Below are 19699 nucleotides of genomic sequence, written 5' to 3'. Positions count from 1 at the left end.
CGTTTCTTAATGCAGAGTAATACTCCATTGTGTATAAATGCCACATTTTTTTTATCCATTCATCTATTGAAGGGCATCTAGGTTGGTTCCACAATCTTGCTATCGTGAATTGTGCTGCTATGAACATCGATGCAGCAGTGTCCCTGTAGCATGCTCTTTTTAAGTCTTTATGTAGTTCCAGATTTATACCTGGACTTCAGATAACTTGTAGGTTAAATAAGCTGTTCAGAGTCAGCCAGTTGGCTAATTAGTGACTAAAGTCTATTTTGATATCCTCAGCCTAGTGTTGTCATCAGCACTTTCACGTGGTTTCCCTCATCTGTCAATTAAAGTAATTTTCCTTTTTTTAAAACTAGATTCACAAAGTCTTAATCGTTTTAATTGGCAAGTAAAAGAGCCACTTAGAAATAGAAACTAAAATTTTCTAAGACCTCCTGTATATCAGCCACCATCCTGGGTTCTTTGCATATATTATGTGTTTTGATATACCAGACTACCTTATGAGTATAGATGCCTTTATTATTCCTTTGTATGTGTGGTACAGGGGTACTTTACCACTGAACCACATCCCCAGCCCTTTTGTATATTTTATTTAGAGACAGGGTCTTCTTGAATTGCTTAGGGCTTCGCAATGTTGCTGTGGCTGGCTTTGAACTTGCAATCCTCTTGCTTCAGCCTTCCCAGGACTAGGATTATAGGCATGTGCCACCATGTCCAGCATATTTATAGTTCTCAAATAACCTTATTTAAAGCCTTGTGAGTTACATATTTTGAGATGGTATTAGGGTCTTTCTCAGTATTGGTGAAGGTGAGAGTTTATGCACTGATGATTATAGTGTATAGTCCTTTACTTTTAGAAAACAGGTGTGATTAGTGAAGATTCAGAGATAATAAATATTTAAAACTAGATTATCTATGGAATTTTTAAAATTATAAATGGACCTTTATTTTATTTATTTATATGTGGTGATGAGAATCAAACCCAGTGCCTCACACATGCTACGGAAGCGCTCTGCCACTGAGCCAAAACCCCGGCCCCTTATCTACAGAATTTTGATCCACTTACTGCTGTATAGCTAATACTCATGTAATCCTATTTTTAAAGAATTTCTAGAATAGAATTATTGCCATCACATTACTGAGGAGATGGAACATATTTACACTAATATTTCAATCTCTTCATATATACAGAAATAAAACCAGTATCTAAGAATTTATAAGGCTGAATTGGGGACTTCCTAATTTCAAATGAGAAGTCAGAAAAACTTAAATTGAAGAATTAAACTTGGTTAGAATATTTTAATCTTAATTTTTAAAGATAAAAATAATTTAAAAATATATGACTTGGGGGTAAGGCTAATATACAGTATATGCAGACATTTGTTTGTATGTACTAGGAATTGAACCCAGGAGTGCTCTACCACTGAGCCACATCCTCAGTCCTTTATGTATTTTATTGAGACAGTGTCTCATTTAGTTACTGAGGCTGCCTCAAACTTGTGATCCTCCTTAGCCTTCCAAGTCACTGGAATTACAGATGTGCCACTATGTCTGGCTAGGATTTTGGGGGGAGTGGATTTTTAGAGATTATATGAATCACTAATGCATACTAAGCACTTAGGACAACAGTGCCTAAAAAAATAGATCACTAAATGTTAATTATGACCAATAAGAAAAACTGTAAAATTCATCCACCACTTAGAATATATTTGAGAAACTTGAAATTTAAAATTCCATTGAGCAATTAAAATAGATGTCATGAAATCTATGCAATTATTCATAGACCCTTCGGGCAAGTCTCCTGCTTTATAAACAGATCTAATGTACCGGAGTTTCTGGTTTATAAGCATTGAATAAGCTAATAAAGACAACTGGAGTGGTTGTATCAGGCTTATTAAGAGCAGCAATAAATAGCTCAAAGCATTATGAAGAAAGCAAAAACAATTCCCATTAAACTTCAAATAGTAAACATTTTGAATATGAAGATAGTGCAGTAATTTTCATGAAATTACAATCTTGTGTCCACCCAAATTTTGGCTATTAATCCAAGTACTAGCTAATTAAGGAAAAAGTAAATATTGGAAAGCTATGTTCTAGCTTACAAAATAGACAAGAAAGCTAAAATAATTAAGGTTCATAAAGGTTAGGGCCTAGGAGTGGTTACATAAGATGTTTTAATTCCCCTGCTGCTATCAGACTAATTTCTTTATTGTCTCTATGTCTTTGAGTCAGTACACTCAAGATTAAAAGTTCTGGATGGCACTATGTCCCTTAGTTGCAAGGGACAGATGGAGTATCTGGCCACTTTAAGCTTTTAAACAAATGACACTGCCCTGTCCAGATTCTCACAGTGGTAGATTACCCCAAACCAGGAAGATGCTTAGATGCTGGCTTGTAAAAACATGTACAGCTGCTTACAGACAGCAACCTCAAATCCTTAAACACACACACATACACAGCAAATTCTGGTTATGTTCTATTGCATGAGTGCGAATAAGCAGACCATTGCATTTAATCAAGTTGTGGTTAAGTCAGGTATGTGCAAGCATGTTTGTGATGATTGCCCAAGTAATTTACGTTGCTTAAGTAGAAGACAGTACTTGAGAGGGATAAGAAATGTGAAAAGTTATCAGTGGGCAGAAGTTCCCTATGGTAGTCAGGGGATCACTAGAGACAGGGTACTAGGGTGAGTGAGCTGGAAAGGAGTTACAGGGGGAAAGTGGGGTGTTTGAGATCATAAATTTTAAGCCTGAAGCTATATATAAGCTGAGCAGAGTAAAAGACAAGATTATTAAAGGGGAGGGAACCAACAAATGGGGTTTGCCCCCAAAGACATGGAAAGGATCCTGTCTGTGGTATTAGTTGCCAAAAAATAACTGGAGTAGTGTTATGGAAAAGATGACAGGAACTCAGACCTTTGGAACAAGGGAGACTTAAGGGAACTATATAATGCTTAACTGTGACAAGTACCCAGGTAGTTGATGACCTGTTTTTAAGGGAAGAAGTAGAGGAGAATGAATGGGAAGTAGCAATAAGGACAAGGAACACCTCTAGGCCCAATGGTGTGAGAGTGTGGGAAAGTAGCCACCATTTGAGAAGATTGCAGAAGAAGCAGGGTTATCAGAAGTCACAAATTCAATCTGATGTGAAGTTCAGAGGGCTATTTTCACAATTAGTACTCATTTTTCTTAAACTATAGTCTTCATGTAAGCAACATGAATAAAAAGAACTATTTCTGTAAGAAAAATAGCCATGAAACAGTGACACAGCTTCATGTTTGGAAGACAAGGGGCTGTTAAAAGGAAAAAAACATTATTTAGTAGTGTTGCCCTGGCAGAATTCAGGCCTAGTATTGTAAGATCATCTAAATTTTGCAAAACAAGCTGGAACTATGGATTTTTATGTGAAAAAGACTTAAAATATTGACTCTATTTTAAATATTTTGCAGGCCCAGTAAAACAAATCAGTGACACCTTTACCTATGCAGTCACATTTTGGTGACCTCTGCTTTTTGAAGTATTACTATGGGATATATTTTTCTAAGTTAAAGAGACGAACTAATCTTCAAACCAGCTGCCTGTTAGGTAGACAAGCTGCCACCATTCAGTCTACAACTATAGGCTGAGCTCAGCACTTAAATTACCTGGCAATTTATCATGTACTTGTTAATTGATTATTTCTCAGATCATATCTCACCATATTTTTTTTAACTTTGAATTCTAACTGAATTGCCTTTGAAGAGAAACACTAATCTTTTATGATCTGAACGTTTAATGAAAATTCAATCTCAGACAATAAGACTTCCAATAGAGAAAAGTTGAAGGTTCTTTAAACCTCAAAAATACTAATTGATTCCTGCATTTAATGATTCTTCAAAACGCTCAATTTTCCTTGTGTCACAAGGATGGCAGATGTCAGAGCATTGTTTTTGGATTGAAGTAAAAGTGTAAAGATAGTATTTGGCTCTATGTGACCTTGGACAGAGTGGTAAACTATAAACCCATCTAAGTTTAGTTTCCTTATCTGTACAATAAAGATTAAAAATACATGTACCTATTTCACCTGGTAGGTGTAAGGTACATTCCAAGGTGGATAGCTTTAATCGCACCTTCCTGTGAGTTTTTAATTCTATAATACAACTTGCCTGAAGTTAGTGAGATCATCTACTTAGAGAACATATTTTAGATATTAGAATATATTTAAAATTTAGGAAACCCCTTGAGAATGAATGGATATATAATCTTCCAAAAGCAATTTTCCTATTGGAAGATGATACCATTGATGGTATCACTGTGTGAGGTAGTCACTGGAAAGTATCTTCTCTCCAGTCCTGTAAGCTAGACTGTTTATTCTTTGGTTAAGAACCCTGTTCATTCGAGCAACAACTGATACAATTTCTTTCATCCTACTATCACCTTCTCTCTACTTCTCAACTTTGTACTCATTTGATCTTCTTCTAAGTTAATAATTATCACTTGAGATTTATGTGAGGTTTAATGAATGAGTCTTTTCTAGCAGCATTTAATACATCACTCAAAAGAACAAGTCTTAACTGAGAAATACAGGATACCTCGTTTTCACAGTAATTTTTTTTTTTAAGTCCCAGTGATGAAAACTTAAGACAGCTTCCTCAAAGGAAGTTAAAACATTGACAAATCCAGTGTACCAGTGTTTAGCACATCCAGCTTGACTGTCTTTTAACTTAGTCTGAGTCTTTTGGAATAGTTATTCCTTTTTTGTATTGTTGTTATGCAGCCATGGAAGGAAAAAGCTGAACATTAAAATCATCAACAATATACCTGAAAGACAAAATAAGGTAAAATAAAAACAAAACAATCTTAAAGGAATATCAGTCCCTAATTGAGTATACATTTAAACTAATATTCTCATATTTTTCTTCAACCACAAATACTTAAAAACAGTATGTACTTGATAAAACCAGTAGGATCTAAATAGTGAATTCAAAGGATAAACAAAACCCAAACATTAATAGTTTTAGTTCTGGCTCCCTTACTGACTTGCTGGAAAAGTCTGGACTTGGCTCCTCAGCTGCACCTCTAAAATGGCAACAGTCCTTCATGCCCCAGGGTTGTACCCAGGGAATAAAGCAACTGAAAGTACGCCAGGTTCTCACCTGGAATGCTCAAATAAGAACAGTATATCATATTTACTTTCTCGCTTCTTTTTTCCCTCATCAGTCTTATATACTAATAGCTTTTAGAGATTTATCAAGTAAAATACTTAAGCAAAATTTCAGTCAATGCCTAATTTTTAAATATAATTTTTTTTTAAGTTTGCTTATTTGTTTTTGCGGTGCTGGGGATCAAATTTAGGATACTGTGCATGCTAGACAAGCACTTTACCACTGAGCTACCCCCTAGTCCTAAAAGTCTTTTGAGGTTACACTAGATAAATCTAGCACATAGTCTTTGCTTCAATGTGAAACAGGGAGGAGAGGGACCCAATTGAGTATACAAAATTCAAATTGCTATCTTAAAAGGGAATTCTTCAGTTTTTAAAAATCCTACTATATTTAGACTTTAAACTGTAGATAGCTTATAATTAGATTAAAAATTAGTTTTGTCACAGGCAAATTTGAAATTATCTTATTCTTGTTTGGCAATAAAAAAAAAACCTTAAGACTTGGCTAGTATTTCGATATCTTAACATATTTTTAAAAGATGAGTCTGCAACCAAAGTCTTCAAATGAAAAGGAATCAGATATGATCCATATGTTAATTGATACACATTTTGTCAATTCTTTATAGAGTCAAAGCTAAAAAATAAGACATGACATTTAAAATGTTTTCCAAAAATGGAACTGCAGTTTCATAGAAGCACATAGAACTGGCCAATTTTTATTGTATGAAATGTAAAAACTAGAAAATAGTCCTGTATACATTCTTTTATATATATATATTTTTTAGTTGCTGAGAGATCTTTATTTTATTTATTCATACACGGTGCTGAGAGTCGAACCCAATGCCTCACACATGCCAGGCAAGTGCACTGCCGCTGAACCACAGCCTCAGCCCCTTGTATACATTCTTAGTCACGTTTCTAATATTTTTCATTTGGGAAGATGATGGAGGCCATTAGAGAAATTATAATATCTCTGCTGTGATGAGAATCAAGAAAGACATTTAAACTGTGGCTCCCAAGAATAGTTTGCTCCCTGTGAGTCAAGAAGGGGCTGGGGCTGTAGTTCAGTGGTAGAGCACTTGCCTAGCACATGTGAGGCACTGGGTTTGCTCCTTAGCACCACATAAAAAAAAAAAAAAAAGTAAAATAAAGGTACTGTGTCCATCTACAAATAAAAATATTTTTTTAAAAAAAGGAAAAGAAATTGGGCATGGTGGCACTTGCCTGTAATCCTAGTAACTTGAGGCTGAAGTAAGAGGATCACAGGTTTGAGGCCAGCCTCAGCGACTTAGTGAGAACCTATCTCAAAGTAAAATATAAAAAAGGTTGAGATGTGGCTCAGTGGTAAGAGTGCCTCTAGGTTCAATCACTAATAACAAATTTTTTTTTTAAAGGGGTTGAGGAGCTGGGATTGTAGCTCAGTGGTAGAGCACTTGCCTAGCAAGTGTGAGGCACTGGGTTTGGTCCCCAGCACCACATAAAAACTAAATAAACAAAATAAAGGTATTGTCCATTTACAACTAAAAATATTTTTTAAAAAAGGAAAGAAGAAGATAGACACCTTATTTTTCATCTGGATCCATTTATTTCCAGTGAGTATACAACTTTAATATATGACAAAATTCAATGGCAAGCTTGAATTTAGTATTCTAAAATATTTTAGAATTTTTCTAAATGTGTATATTTATTTACATATGTATTCTACCCACATTCATTGAAGGATATCTTGTTTTTCATTCATAAACCTCAGTATAGAAACATGAGTTTCTAAACCAAAAACTCCAACAGAAATTTTATGTTGGGTCTAAGAGAAAAGCTAGGGTTCTTTTTTAGGACAGCTTAGGAAGAATCTTTATTTTCAACAGTCTAAATAGGGCCATACATAATTACAGAAAATTTGATTCTGATTAGAAGAGATTCCTTGTGAACATTTATATATTTTTTAATTTGGTGTTTCAATAGTTTTGAAGTAAGTGTGTCTTTAAAATGTTTTGATAAGAGCCACAAAAAAATGTGTTATCTTCCTATTTGGACTATACAAACTTGAGAATGTAGTCCCTTTCTTCACTCTCCCACTCTGGTCTGCAAAAGGTGGCGAATTACTTTTCCTTTCTTTTCTATCATGAGAGTTTTTCCTATTATATGCTCTTCTGGGAAGAAGTCATTAAGTGCTTTGAGTTGGGGCTGGTGTTGTGGCTCAGAAGTAGAGTGCTTGCCTTGCACGTGTGAGATACTGGGTTCGATCTTCAGCACCACATAAAAACAAAAATAAAGATATTGTGTCCTCTATAATGAAAATGATTTTTTAAAAGTGCTTTGAGTTGGAAAGCCTGTTTTAAGGGAAAAAAATCAAGGTCCCTTTGCAGAGAACATTATTACTTCAGATTTTTTTCTTTTAAAATTCTTCTGGAAAGACCTTTTAAATGTTATTTCAAGTAGTATATGAAATAATATTTTGCATCATGGGCCTACAGTAAAAGTAGTTGGAGCACACTAACAAATATGTTAAATTGATATATTAAAGAATATATGTTGGTTTCAAATAAAACATTGGGGGAATTTTTTCATATAAAAACTATCACCAGCCAGGCATGGTGGCACATACCTGTTTAAACTTTTTTTTTTTTTTTGGTGGGGGGCAGGGAGTGCTAGGGCTTGAACCCTGGGGCATTCTACCACTGAGATACAATCCCAGCCTGGAAAACACCCCTTCTTTATTTTTTATTTTGAGACAGGGCTTGCTAAATTGCCCAGGTTTTCATCAAACTTGCAATCCTCCTACCTCCACCTCCTCTATAACTGGAATTATAGGCATATGCCCCTGCCTATAAGAAGTTATTGGAAAACACTACAAACACAATTTATAAAATGAGGGGGGAAACAAAACTATCACTAGCCTTTTTAAATGCAGATTTTTCTCTGATATTTAAGTTTGTACCTATAGATATTACTAAGCATGGTAGATAGCAAATGTGAAATAAAGGAATGGGAAGTGAACGAGAGGAATAAAAACATGAGGCTATTCAAACGTATGTGTGGAGACAATGTTCCCTTCTACATGTGCCTTTTTTTTTTTTTTTTTAGAAATAAAACAGAAAATCAGCAATAAGAAACAAAAAATGCTAACTGAACAAAAAGTGAATTAATGGAGGGCTTGACATCCTCTTATTCATTATAAGAAATGCATATTATGAGTAGAGTAATTGTATGGTATTTTTGTGTTCTTTGATTCCTCTTTATAGAAGACTTTTGTATATCTGAACCCCAAAGAAATAACAAGAATGGAACTTGTGATTTTTTTTTTATACCAGTGTTTAAAACCAGAGGTGCTTGACCACTGAGCTATATCTCCATATCCCCAGCCCTTTTTATTTTTTTATTTTGAGACATGGTCTCTCTAAGTTGCTTCAGGCCTTGCTAAATTGCTGAGGCTGGTCTCAAAATTTCAGTCTTCCAGCCTCAGCCTCCCGAGCCACTGGGACTACAGGTATGTACCACTGCACCTAGCTGAATTTGTGAATAATTTTAAAACCATACTTACTATAGTTATTCATTGTTTCATGAGATGCCCTTCTGCAAAATGAGTTAAATGACATTTATCTCAAACATTTTAACTTCCTTTTTCCTTTTCCTTTTTGTGCCTATTCTGACTTTGGAAATTGACATGTAACAGCAGCATTTCATATCGTATTTTAAAATATCCTAATCTTTCAGACATATTAAAGATATGCTTACCTACAGAAGGAGCCAGCCAATACACTATAAAAAATTGAGGGAAAGCTTCATCAAAACACATGAAATGAAGTGAAAGTGCCAATGCTGGATTAAATACAGCTCCTGTTATACTTCCTCCTGTAATACATTTTAAGCAAAGAGATTCCAAACAATGTATCTTACATTTTCTTGAATCTAGAAAGAAATAGGTTATTAAATGTAACTATTTTACTTTAGATATTTAAGTAGACTTACTCTATGATTCTCCTTTGCAGAATCAAGTGGCATATTATAAAGTGTAATAGATTATGGATTATAATATGCCAAGTAAAAAAAAAAAAAAGACAAAGGACATCAAGAGTTTAAACCTGGTGCTCTGCCTTTACTATAAAATGAACACTGAAAGCTCTATTATTATAAGTTCCTATAGTTTTTATGAGATAGGAGATTTGGCCATTCTTCCCATTTATCAGTTTCAATGCGTGAAAAATAATAAAGTGAAAATACAATTAAAAAATGGATATACTATCCCAGGGTCCTCTTGGGCATAAGCATACCTTTTGTATTGAAAACAAAAAGTAAAAATAGACCAAAATATCATCTCTTCCATTTTTTCTTGTCAGAAGAGTCCTTAAGAAGTCACCGTGAATGGTACATCTCAATAAAATGGTTATACAAATGTAAGAGCATCCCTAAGACTGGCACTGCTGGTAGTTCTTACAGATGAAGGCTTAGATGCACACATCTGCCTCTTCACTCAGCCACAGAGATCCTGAGACTTTTACATGTTTTATGTTGACATATACTACTAGAGCCTGTCTTCATAGCATTCAGAAAAGTAAAATTATTTAAGTTAAGTGACCCTTTCAATTAGTGATTTGGAATTTTTGCAATTCTATTTTTGGGAGTACTCTCCATGTTCATAGTGTTTTTTTCTTTTTTGCAATAAAACTTTGAAAATGGATGTTGAAAAAATAAGGTGATCTTTTCATAAGGTTTCACTAACGAGATATCACTATTGATAGTCTGAGAACATAGAAGCTAGGCTGAGATCAAACTACTAAACACTAGATGAAGCTCACTAGTTGGCTAAGAGTTTTTGTTAGCACACTAGCCTAATGAGTCGGGGTGGGTTTTTGTTTGTTTGTTTGTTTGTTTGTTTTTTGGTTTTTAACCTCAGCAATGATGATACTGACATCACCTCATGGGCCTTCAGAATTATTCTTGAACAGTCACATCCTGGAATGTTAAACCTGCAACTGCCAAGGCTTAACAGAATTATAGCTGATCATTTCAGTTCAATTCTACACTACCACCACCCTGCAAAAAAAAAAAAAAAAAAAAATCCTGTGTACCAGATACCATGGATAGAAAAAAACTCACCATCTTTATAATATAATATGAGTTAACATCAATGATCAGTGACTTCCTAAAGCATAAATAGACTAAGTGAGCCAATGCCCTCATAACTAGTTTACTTCAGAGCTGTAGGTCATGGTATACTGAAGACTTTTTCTTAGGGCTAAGATAAACATGATAATCACACCACCCTAAAAACTTGAACTGTTTCACTTCCTTATCTTCTACCTTACCAGTTCTGTTCAGTGTGACTTGGTAGAAGCTGCTCCTCCCCCTAAGGGGTATTCTATTTCCCCTTCTCTTGAATAGGGACTGGCTTTGCAACTTTGGTTGACAGAATGCAGCAGAATTCTGAATGTGGCAGGGATGGTGCTGTGTGAATTCCAGGTAAGCCCATCGGCCTCTATTTTTTCGCTCTCAGAACAATACCCTGAAGTAAACTGGTCTGGGCCACATGGATGGGAACCAAGGCAACCCAGATGACAGCACCAGCTGCCACACGTGAGGGTCCCTAGGCTTTTCCAGCTCCATCACTGTCCATATGGTGAATGTAGCTGCATGAGTGATGCCATGGGATTTGGCCAACTAATCCAGAGAACTGTGAAAAGTAATAAATTGTTATTTTAAGTTATGGGATTGTTTGTTACATAGCAATAGTTTAAACATACAGAAATCCATATCAGGTATGGATTCTGTGTCAACAAAAGCCCCAAATGTGGCATAGGCTTTGCTGTTTTACTGGATAATTCTTTTGTTGTGAGGGTCTGTCCTGTGTACTGTAAGATGTTTAGTGGCATCCCCAGACCCTACCCAGTAGATGCTAGTAGCACTCTCTTCTCCCCACACTGTATCAACCCAAATGTCCTCTGGGGACAAAATCCTCCCCAGTTGAAAACCTAGAGAAACACTGGTACTTGGTACAAGAAGATATATTCAAGGTTGATTATTTATAATAGCAAAGAACTGGGAACTGGAGAAAACCTAAATATCTATTCACAGAAAAATTGCTAAATAAGCTTATTATTACTTTAGGATATCATAAAGCATTTTGAAATAATGAGAGAAATCTCCCTACTGACATAGATCTCCATTGAACAAACCACCAAAAAAAGTAGACTGAAGAAAGGTATGATACTTTTTATGATAATATGAACACATACATAATAATATACAATGTTTCATAGATTATATCTATAATAAATGCACTTAAAAAGCTTTAGAAGGACATAATACACACAACACAAAGAAGGATTAAATGATGGAAAGAGACGGTAGAAAAGGAGGGACAGACATGGAGGATGGCAGTCAAAAGCACTTCAGTGTTTTAATAGTTTTTTATAAAAAATCAGCAGACACAGAACTATCAGAAAGTGGCTTTAGCAAATAGGTTACTATTCATTGACATTTGTAGGGGAGATGATATAGTTATCACCAAGAGAGAGTTATAACCAAGAGATCCAGCAGAATTTTAGAGGTCACTATAGCTTATGAAATCAACATATCCAAAGGTGAGGTCTCAAATCTGGCAATTGTAGGCACTAATGTTTCTCAATGTTCCTGAGAGGAATCAAATTCTCTGTAACAGAAGGATACTAGTTAAAAATCACATAAAACTCATGTATAAGCCAGAAGGTCACTTATATTGGAAGCCATGGACATAAATTTACTAATTTATAATGGAAGCTAGCCCTTTCCAGTAACCAAAATATTTGTCTTCCTTCTCCAGGGCACTCATTTCCTGGTAAATGCCCCCTGGAAGGCCAAATCTATCACCAGAAGTTATTTGATCAGCTTGTAATCAGAGCAAAGACCATGATAAAACATCATCCAGAACTGAAAATACCTTTTTAATGACAAGACTGCTTTCCCTGAATGTGGTCTCTGCCTCCTGTTATATTGAGCAAATGCTCTAGACACTCCAGTTTTTACTACTGGCTCACAGATATGCTAATTTACAACTTAAACTTGGTAGCTCTTTTAAGACTAGTTATTATAGACATGGAAGAATGATACTGAACTGTTTCAGAGATTGTGGGGAGCACCTGGGGATTTGTATACCAAAAAATTGACTTATTTGCAATTAAGTTAACTTTCAATATAAAAGTTGTAAAGACTACACTTTCCTGAACTTATACCAACAAAAATATTAATTATGCAACAATGATGAACTTAGACTGGAAGCCTGTGACAAATTAGTAGTAAATGCCATGTATTGTGCTAAGAATATAAATAATATTCGTTTTTATTTATTTAATTTTTTTTTGGTACCAGGGATTGCTTACCCACTGAGCCACATCCCCAGCCCTTTTTTTAATATTTTATTTAGAGACAGGTCTCATTGATTTGCGTAGGGCCTCATTAAGTTGCTGAGGCTGACTGAGCTAGCAATCTTCCTGCCTCAGCCTGGGATTATAAGCATGGGCCACCGAGCCCAGACTCATACTCTTGACATATTATTCTTCATTTTAAAGATGAACAAACTGAGACTAAATTAAGTATCTGGCATAAGAACACAGACCAACTCTAAACCTGTATGCTTGACCACTATATTATACTGGGGTCATAAGTTAGTTTTATTTGGAAACTATTTCATATAGTTATTATATTAGAGGGAAAGTACGTAAGGATTTAGTTCCCTTCTCATTTAAAAGACTTAGAAGGATACCAAAAATCCTGCATGGAGTAATGGAGTGAAGTAAAAATACTACAATTTCTTAAAACAATTTATTAGACTTTTATTGGAAGCCATGGACATAAAATATGGAATGCCCAAATATGTATTTTATCTATGTAGTCTTTTTTTTATTGAACAAACTATTTGCTAGTTCACTCATTTACTCTAAAGATTATTTCAACTGTTCACTTTGTACCAGATTATACTATCCTAAGTCCTAGTTCTACAGTATGAAAAATAAAACAAATGTTGTTTCTGTACTTAAACCTTACTTTCTGGTAGATGAGGATAGGTACTATGTCAGAAAACAGTGTAAATAATTTTAAATTCTATAAACAAAAAACAGGTGCAGTAATAAAGACAACTTACATGTGTAAAATAACATTTTTTCAATATCTAATTATGTACAGAAATGAATGCATTTTTTCTCACCCTGTTTATTGAACTAAAAATATAAATTAAGGAAGAATTTCTTGAAATCTGAAATAATAATTTATAATTTTAAGAGCCAAGTGTAGCAGCACACACCTGTCTGAAGTCCCAGCTATCTGGGAGGCTGAAGTAAGAGGATCACTTGAGCCCAGGAGCTTAAGATCAACCTGGACAGCATAATAGCAAGACCCCATTTAAAAAAAAAAAAAAAAAAAAAGCTTATATTTTTTAATATGTTCTCACCAAGCTTTTTCTTTCTTTTTCTTTTTTTTAAATTTTATTTTATTAGGGAAGCCGATAACTACATAAGTGGTAATGACAACAATGGCCCTCACCTGCACATAAAAATTCTGACTGCTGGGCTGGCTGAGTGGTAGAGCATTTGCTTAGTATATGCAAAGCCAGGGGTTGAATCCTCAGCACTACAAAAAATAAATTCAGAATGCTAAATCAATAAATACACAATCCTAGAAACCTATGTGCTAGGCTGCTAGGCAGTTCTGTTCTGAATCTTAAAATACATCATCAGTCATTTTGACATGACCTAAATTCATGAATCCTGAGTGCCTTCAAGGCCCAAGTAGAAGTCTCCCAGCATGCAATTTTGTCAAATCTGTACTTGTGGTATTTTACAAGTTTATTTTTTTTTTAAGAGAGAGAGAGAGAATCTTTTTCTAATATTTATTTTTTAGTTTTCGGCGGACACAACATCCTTGTTTGTATGTGGTGCAGAGGATCGAACCTGGGCCGCACACGTGCCAGGCAAGCATGCTACCGCTTGAGCCACATCCCAGCCCCATTTTACAAGTTTAAAAAAGATACAATCCCAGTGGCTCAGGAGGTTGAGGCAGGATGATTGCAAGTTCAAAGTCAGTCTCAGCAAAAGGAAGGTGCTACCAATTCAGTAAGATGCTGTCTCTAAAGTACAAAATAGGGCTGGGGATGTGGCTCAGTAGTTGAGTGTCCCTGAGTTCAATCCCTAGAAACTGGCCCCCCCCCAAAAAAAAATAGTTAAATCAAAGTAACTTATAATGATGTGTGATCTAGCCAACTCTTCTCCTGCCTTTGTTTCCCTTTTCCTTTTTAAGTTCTTGTTCTTCCTACAAAAGCCTTGCTTTTGCCTGGCCCTACACTCAACTAGTCCCAAGACAGTCCATTCTATTTGGAACAAAGTGGTAACATAGTAAAGTAAGTTTCTGTGGGATCATAAAATTTAAAGAAACCTGCTTAATCCAGTGTTTGCCAGACTTATTTGATAAAAATCCTTTTGTAATTAAAAATTTTTAATTGTGGTAAAAGATACATAAAATATGCCACTCAGTGTTTTTTACATTCAACAATGTTGTTCTACTGTCAGTATTATCTTTTTTCCAGAAGTTTTCCATCCAAAAGAAGTTTTCTATCACTCTGAAGTCTGTACCCATTAATAATAAGTTTCCATTTCATCTTTTTCCTCAGTCCTAGTAACCTATATTCTACTTTCTGATTCTATGAATTTGCCTATTTTGGATTATTTCATGTAGTGAAGTAATAAAATATTTGTCCTTTTTGAGGTGTCTGGACTTTTAAAATTTCTTTATTTTTACTTTTTGGTACTGGGGATTGAACCCAGGGGCACTTAATTACTGAGACACATCCCCAACTCTTTTTATTTTTTATTTCGGGACAGGGTCTCACTGATTTGTTTAGTGCCTCCTAAATTGCCCCACCATGTCCAACTAGAATTTTTAAAAAGAGAATTAGTGGGACTTGAACACAGAAACACCCTACCACCCTACCAGTTCCCCCACCTTGCCTTATGTTTTTTTCATTTTTGAGACTGTGTCTCACTAGATTGCTTCCAACTTTTGATCCTCCTGCCTCAGCCTCCTGAGTTCTTGGGATTACGTTGTGCAATGTGTCTGGCTTAACAAAATATTTTCAAAGTTCATATTGTATCTGTCAGAACTTTATTCCTTTTTAGAGCCAATTGTATTCAACTGTATGTTTTTAGAACTCATGAGGAGCACACTATAGGAATGCTGATAATAAAACTAGGTAGGTTCTTTAGTGTCAGTTTGAAGCATGGTTTGTGTGCATGCTTGCTGTGTAAATTGAGATGATCATTTAATTTCTGAGCCCCACTCACTTTGCTTAAAATGGAAATAATGTATTCATCAATGGCTTTTGGTAAGGATTAACTATGATTACTCATATAAATTTCCTAGCAAGATGCTTTAGCCTATACTAAGCACCCAATGAATACTCTTATCTGTCCTATATTGGCAGAAAAGAAAATGAAAGGAAGAGTATCATAGATTGTGATTTTTCTATTTGGTTTTACCCCTGCACTCTCCAGCACTAAGACTGTAGCCACTAATTACAGTACATTACACTTGAAATGTGCCGACTGCCAGTAAGGAACTCAAATCTTTATTTTTCCTTCATTTAAATAACCACAGGAGGCTAGTGGCTTCTGAATTGGACTACACAGGCCTAGATTCTTAGAACAGTGGTTTTCAACCTTGGCTTTGAAAGGAACCACCTGGGGAACTTTAAAATATATCACTGCTTCCAGGCATAGTGGCATATGCCTATAATCCCAGCTGTTTGGGAAGCTGAGGCAGAAGGATTGCAGGTTCAAAGCCAGCCTCAGCAACTAGCAAGAACCTAATGAGAACCTGTCTCAAAATAAGAAAAAACTGCTGGGGATGTGACTCAGTGATAGAACATCCCTGGGTTCAATCCCTGGTACCAAAAAAGTTAAATTAAATTATACCACTGCCTAGGCGCCTTCCCAGAGCAATTACATTTTAATCTCTGAACCCAGAATGGGTATATTTTAAAAGCTCCCCAGGTCATTCCAATGCAGGAAGAATGTTGAAAACCACTGTTTTAGCAACCCTTTTATTCTCTCCCCCTCTTCCATTAATTAGTTCCCACATTTCAATAAAAAGGAACAATGTTTTAGATCCCTTAAATTGATCTTTTACATACTCCTTCCACTAGTTTTCCTTATATTAATCTAAACTTCAAATATTATCAAAATCTCTATAACATAAATATATGCAGAATTATTTATGATCACAACTATATTAAAAGTATAAAATAGAATACCAACTTGAGGATAATCAACAGAGGGAGGAGGGACATAGTTGGAGAAAGATCCAACTTCAATGTTTTATTTTAAAAATCTTTTACTGTAAAAGATTAAACTGTGGGCTGGGGATGTGGCTCAAGCGGTAGCGCGCTCGCCTGGCATGCGTGCGGCCCGGGTTCAATCCTCAGCACCACATACCAACAAAGATGTTGTGTCTGCTGAGAACTAAAAAATAAATATTGAAAATTCTCTCTCTCTCATTCTCTCTCTCTCTCTCTCTCTCTCTCTCTCTCTCTCTCTCTCTCTCTCTCTCCTCTCTCACTCTCTCTTAAAAAAAAAAAAGATTAAACTGTGGTGTAACTACTTTTTCTTTTTTGGGGGGGCGGGGTCACTGTTTTTTGTTTTCCCTGGTACCGAGCCTCACTGAACTACATCTCTAGACCTTTTCAAATTATTTTACTTTGAGACTAGAAAATAGGGTTTTGCCAAATTGCTCAAGCAGGCCTTGAACTTGTTGTGATCCTCCTGTCTGAGCTTCTTGAGTAACTGGAATCAGAGCACATGCTGCCACACTCAGCAGAATTTTTTTTTTTAACCATAGACAGTTCAGTTCATACATAGTGGATATTTCTGATTTAGCTAAAACCTAAAACTTGAATAAATGAGCAACTATTCATGAACCCTCCAGTTATACATATGCTCTTCCCTCTCTCCTGGAACATTTGTTTTCATCTGTGTATACTAAAAAATGGAACTATGCCTAAAGAAGGGAATATGGATTGGGAAGTCTTTCATTTTTACCCTATAAAGTCAAACACATTTAGGAGCCCTTATTTTGAGGTTTGTTTCTAATTCTAAGTTTCACTTTGATGGGCAGAAGAAAGATGACTATTATAAATTTCCTTTGTTATATTAATGCCTCCAAAACATTTTGTAATTCAGATATGGTCCCAGTAAAGGTATTCTGTGGGAATCATTTGGCAATGGGGGCATAGAGGATTGTGTGCAGGGCCTCATGAGTGCTAGCTAAATGCTTTGGTAGCACATGCAAGGCACTGAGTTCCATCCTCTGCACCACATTAAATAAATGAATGAATTTTTTTAAGCATCCTTAGTTTCAATCAAGTTTTAATTTTAAGACACAACTTTCTTGATAGACCAATTAAAAGTTCATTTATAACTCAAGACGAATTATTAAAGAAATAAGAAATGAGTGGGGCTGGGGTTGTGGCTTGGTGGCAGAGAGCTTGCCTAGCATGTGTGAGGCATTGGGTTTGATTCTCAACACGACATATTAATAAATAAAATAAAGGTCCATGACAACTAAAAAAAATTAAAAAAAAAAAAAAGAAATGAGTAAGTAATTTGTCAAAAAAAAAAAAAAGACTAGAAAATGGAACTACAGAATTTCTACTCCCCATTCTTAACTACTAACCAATCATGTGCCTTGTGCTTTAAAAAGGAAGGAACTTTTTAGACCCGGGATCATTTTTCAATGAGTGTCAGAAACCATCTAAACTACAATATCAAAGAGGTAACTGATAAGTTGTCTTTCCTCTCTAACGCTAAAACAATCCCTTTCTAAGATATTTGAACCCATGGCAGTATCTAACAGGATCTCAAATTTCAGCACAAGAGGTGGCCCCTTTCTCTGTGTGTTTGAAAACACTAAATAAAAGACCTCAGCCTTGTTGGTTAAGAATGGGTTGCAAAATGGTTAGAATAAAAGGGCTGAGGGATACCAATATTTACATCACAGCGGTGTGGGGTTTCGGATGTATCTTGGTAAAGAACTTAAGAGCCTCAGATCATAGAAGTCCAGATGTGCCAAGTGTTTTATGGGAAATGACAAACCTGCGTAGGCCAAAAAGGTGATGAGTGCAGCCAGCAGGTGGATACGAAGCTTGGTTCGGACCTCCTGGAACTGCAGCAGAGCGCTGTGGAAGATAAAGGAGCAGATGGCCTCTGTGATGATCGCTTGGGGTAAATCGGAATCGATGGGATTCTTGCAAGCCAAGTTCCTCTCGCTGAAGTGATACTTGGTCAGACCCAGGTTCCACAGGGCGCTTACACAGTACCTGCTGCACAGAGCACTAACTAGCTGAGACGACAGCCTCACTGCACCCATCTCGGGGGACATTCCCCCCAGCATCATCTGCATCATCACGCCGCACGGATTGCCGGAAGTGCCCACCAGAGTCAGGCCATGCACCAACGAAAAGAAGTAGATTAGCGTCAGCGTCCAGGTGGGGTGCGCGGAGTCCTGCGCGCTAAGCAGTTGTAGCTCGTGGGTGCAGCAGCAGAGCTGGAAGGTGGCCAGAAACTCCAAAGCGAAGGCATGGGCCAGGGGCCTGTGCAGCTGCTGCCGAACAATCACGCGGCCCAGACCCACGAACAGCACGATCGACAACATAAGCCCCAGAGAGGTGCAGGTGTCCCGGACCTGGGGCCAGAGCCCCGGCTGCGCCGACATGACTCCCTTACTGTATGACTAGCGGGCTTGCTCCAGAACGACAGGAGACCGCCCAGGGCCTGAGTCTTAAGTCCGCAGCCCCGCCCCTCCTCACGCCCCTGGGGAGGGCCGGCTCTAGGCTAGCGGGAGGTCCCGGGGCCTCACGCTGGAGGGATCCTCCCCCCCTCCCCGGCTCGGAGTTAAGGTGTTGGAACCGGAGCCGGGGAGGAGAGGAGGTGAGGGGCGGCGAGGGAGCTGTGCTTGAGCGTCGGCTGAGAGGCCAACGGTCAGCCGAGCCCAACACGCACAGCTCCTCGGCCTCCCTCTGGTACTGGAAGCGTGCGCTGGTGGGGCGGGGCGCCGAGGGCCGCCGCGCGCCGAGGGCCATTGCGCACGCGCGCAGTGGCTGGCGCCTGAGAGAACCAGACCTCCAGATCCCTGACCCTGCCCGGCAGAGATAGGAGGGCGCCCTTTGCGCTCCGACACGTGCTCTGGAATGTGAACTCAAGCTTTTTGGGTACTCTGAGAAGACTAATACATCTACCTGGAAGGCCCCTTAAAGGTCATCTCAGCAACCCCCTCGTTTTTACTAATGGGGCGACCGAGATTAAGAAGGGAGGCGCAGCGCCCGGAACCGAGGAGGAGCGTGCAGCAGGCGCTTCACCTGCCTAACAAAATTTTGTTTTTTAATTTTGTAATTGTGATAAAGTGAATATATGCCATTTGTTTTAACCATTTTTAAGTATATAATCCAGTACATGAATTACATTCACAGTTATCCAACCATCACCACTCTTTCCACAGTTTGAGTCGTGGATCTTAGAAATGATGTTCCCTGAATTTATAG

The 19699-nt window shown here is 37.1% G+C and overlaps 1 protein-coding gene across 6 annotated transcripts in view; it reads right to left on the bottom strand.

The window, feature by feature from the left end:
- Positions 1 to 19213, bottom strand: part of Aqp11 (aquaporin 11) — a 99005-nt gene extending 79792 nt beyond the window's left edge. For 2 of the 6 annotated variants that reach the window (XM_078046734.1, XM_078046732.1), the window contains exon 1: positions 18255 to 19213. In XM_078046734.1, the coding sequence (XP_077902860.1) occupies positions 18255 to 18873 (619 nt within the window). In that variant the 5' untranslated portion in view covers positions 18874 to 19213. Of the gene's footprint in view, positions 1 to 4475; positions 6442 to 8877; positions 8995 to 11424; positions 11792 to 18254 lie in introns of those variants that run through there. The other 4 variants (XM_005323237.4, XM_078046731.1, XM_078046733.1 and 1 more) reach the window with 4 other exon arrangements.
- Between the last annotated feature and the right edge of the window lie 486 nt (positions 19214 to 19699).

The sequence above is a fragment of the Ictidomys tridecemlineatus genome, chromosome 4 (assembly GCF_052094955.1).
Source record: "Ictidomys tridecemlineatus isolate mIctTri1 chromosome 4, mIctTri1.hap1, whole genome shotgun sequence".
NCBI classification, from domain to species: domain Eukaryota; kingdom Metazoa; phylum Chordata; class Mammalia; order Rodentia; family Sciuridae; genus Ictidomys; species Ictidomys tridecemlineatus.
This window is presented reverse-complemented; position numbering and strand designations above follow the sequence as displayed.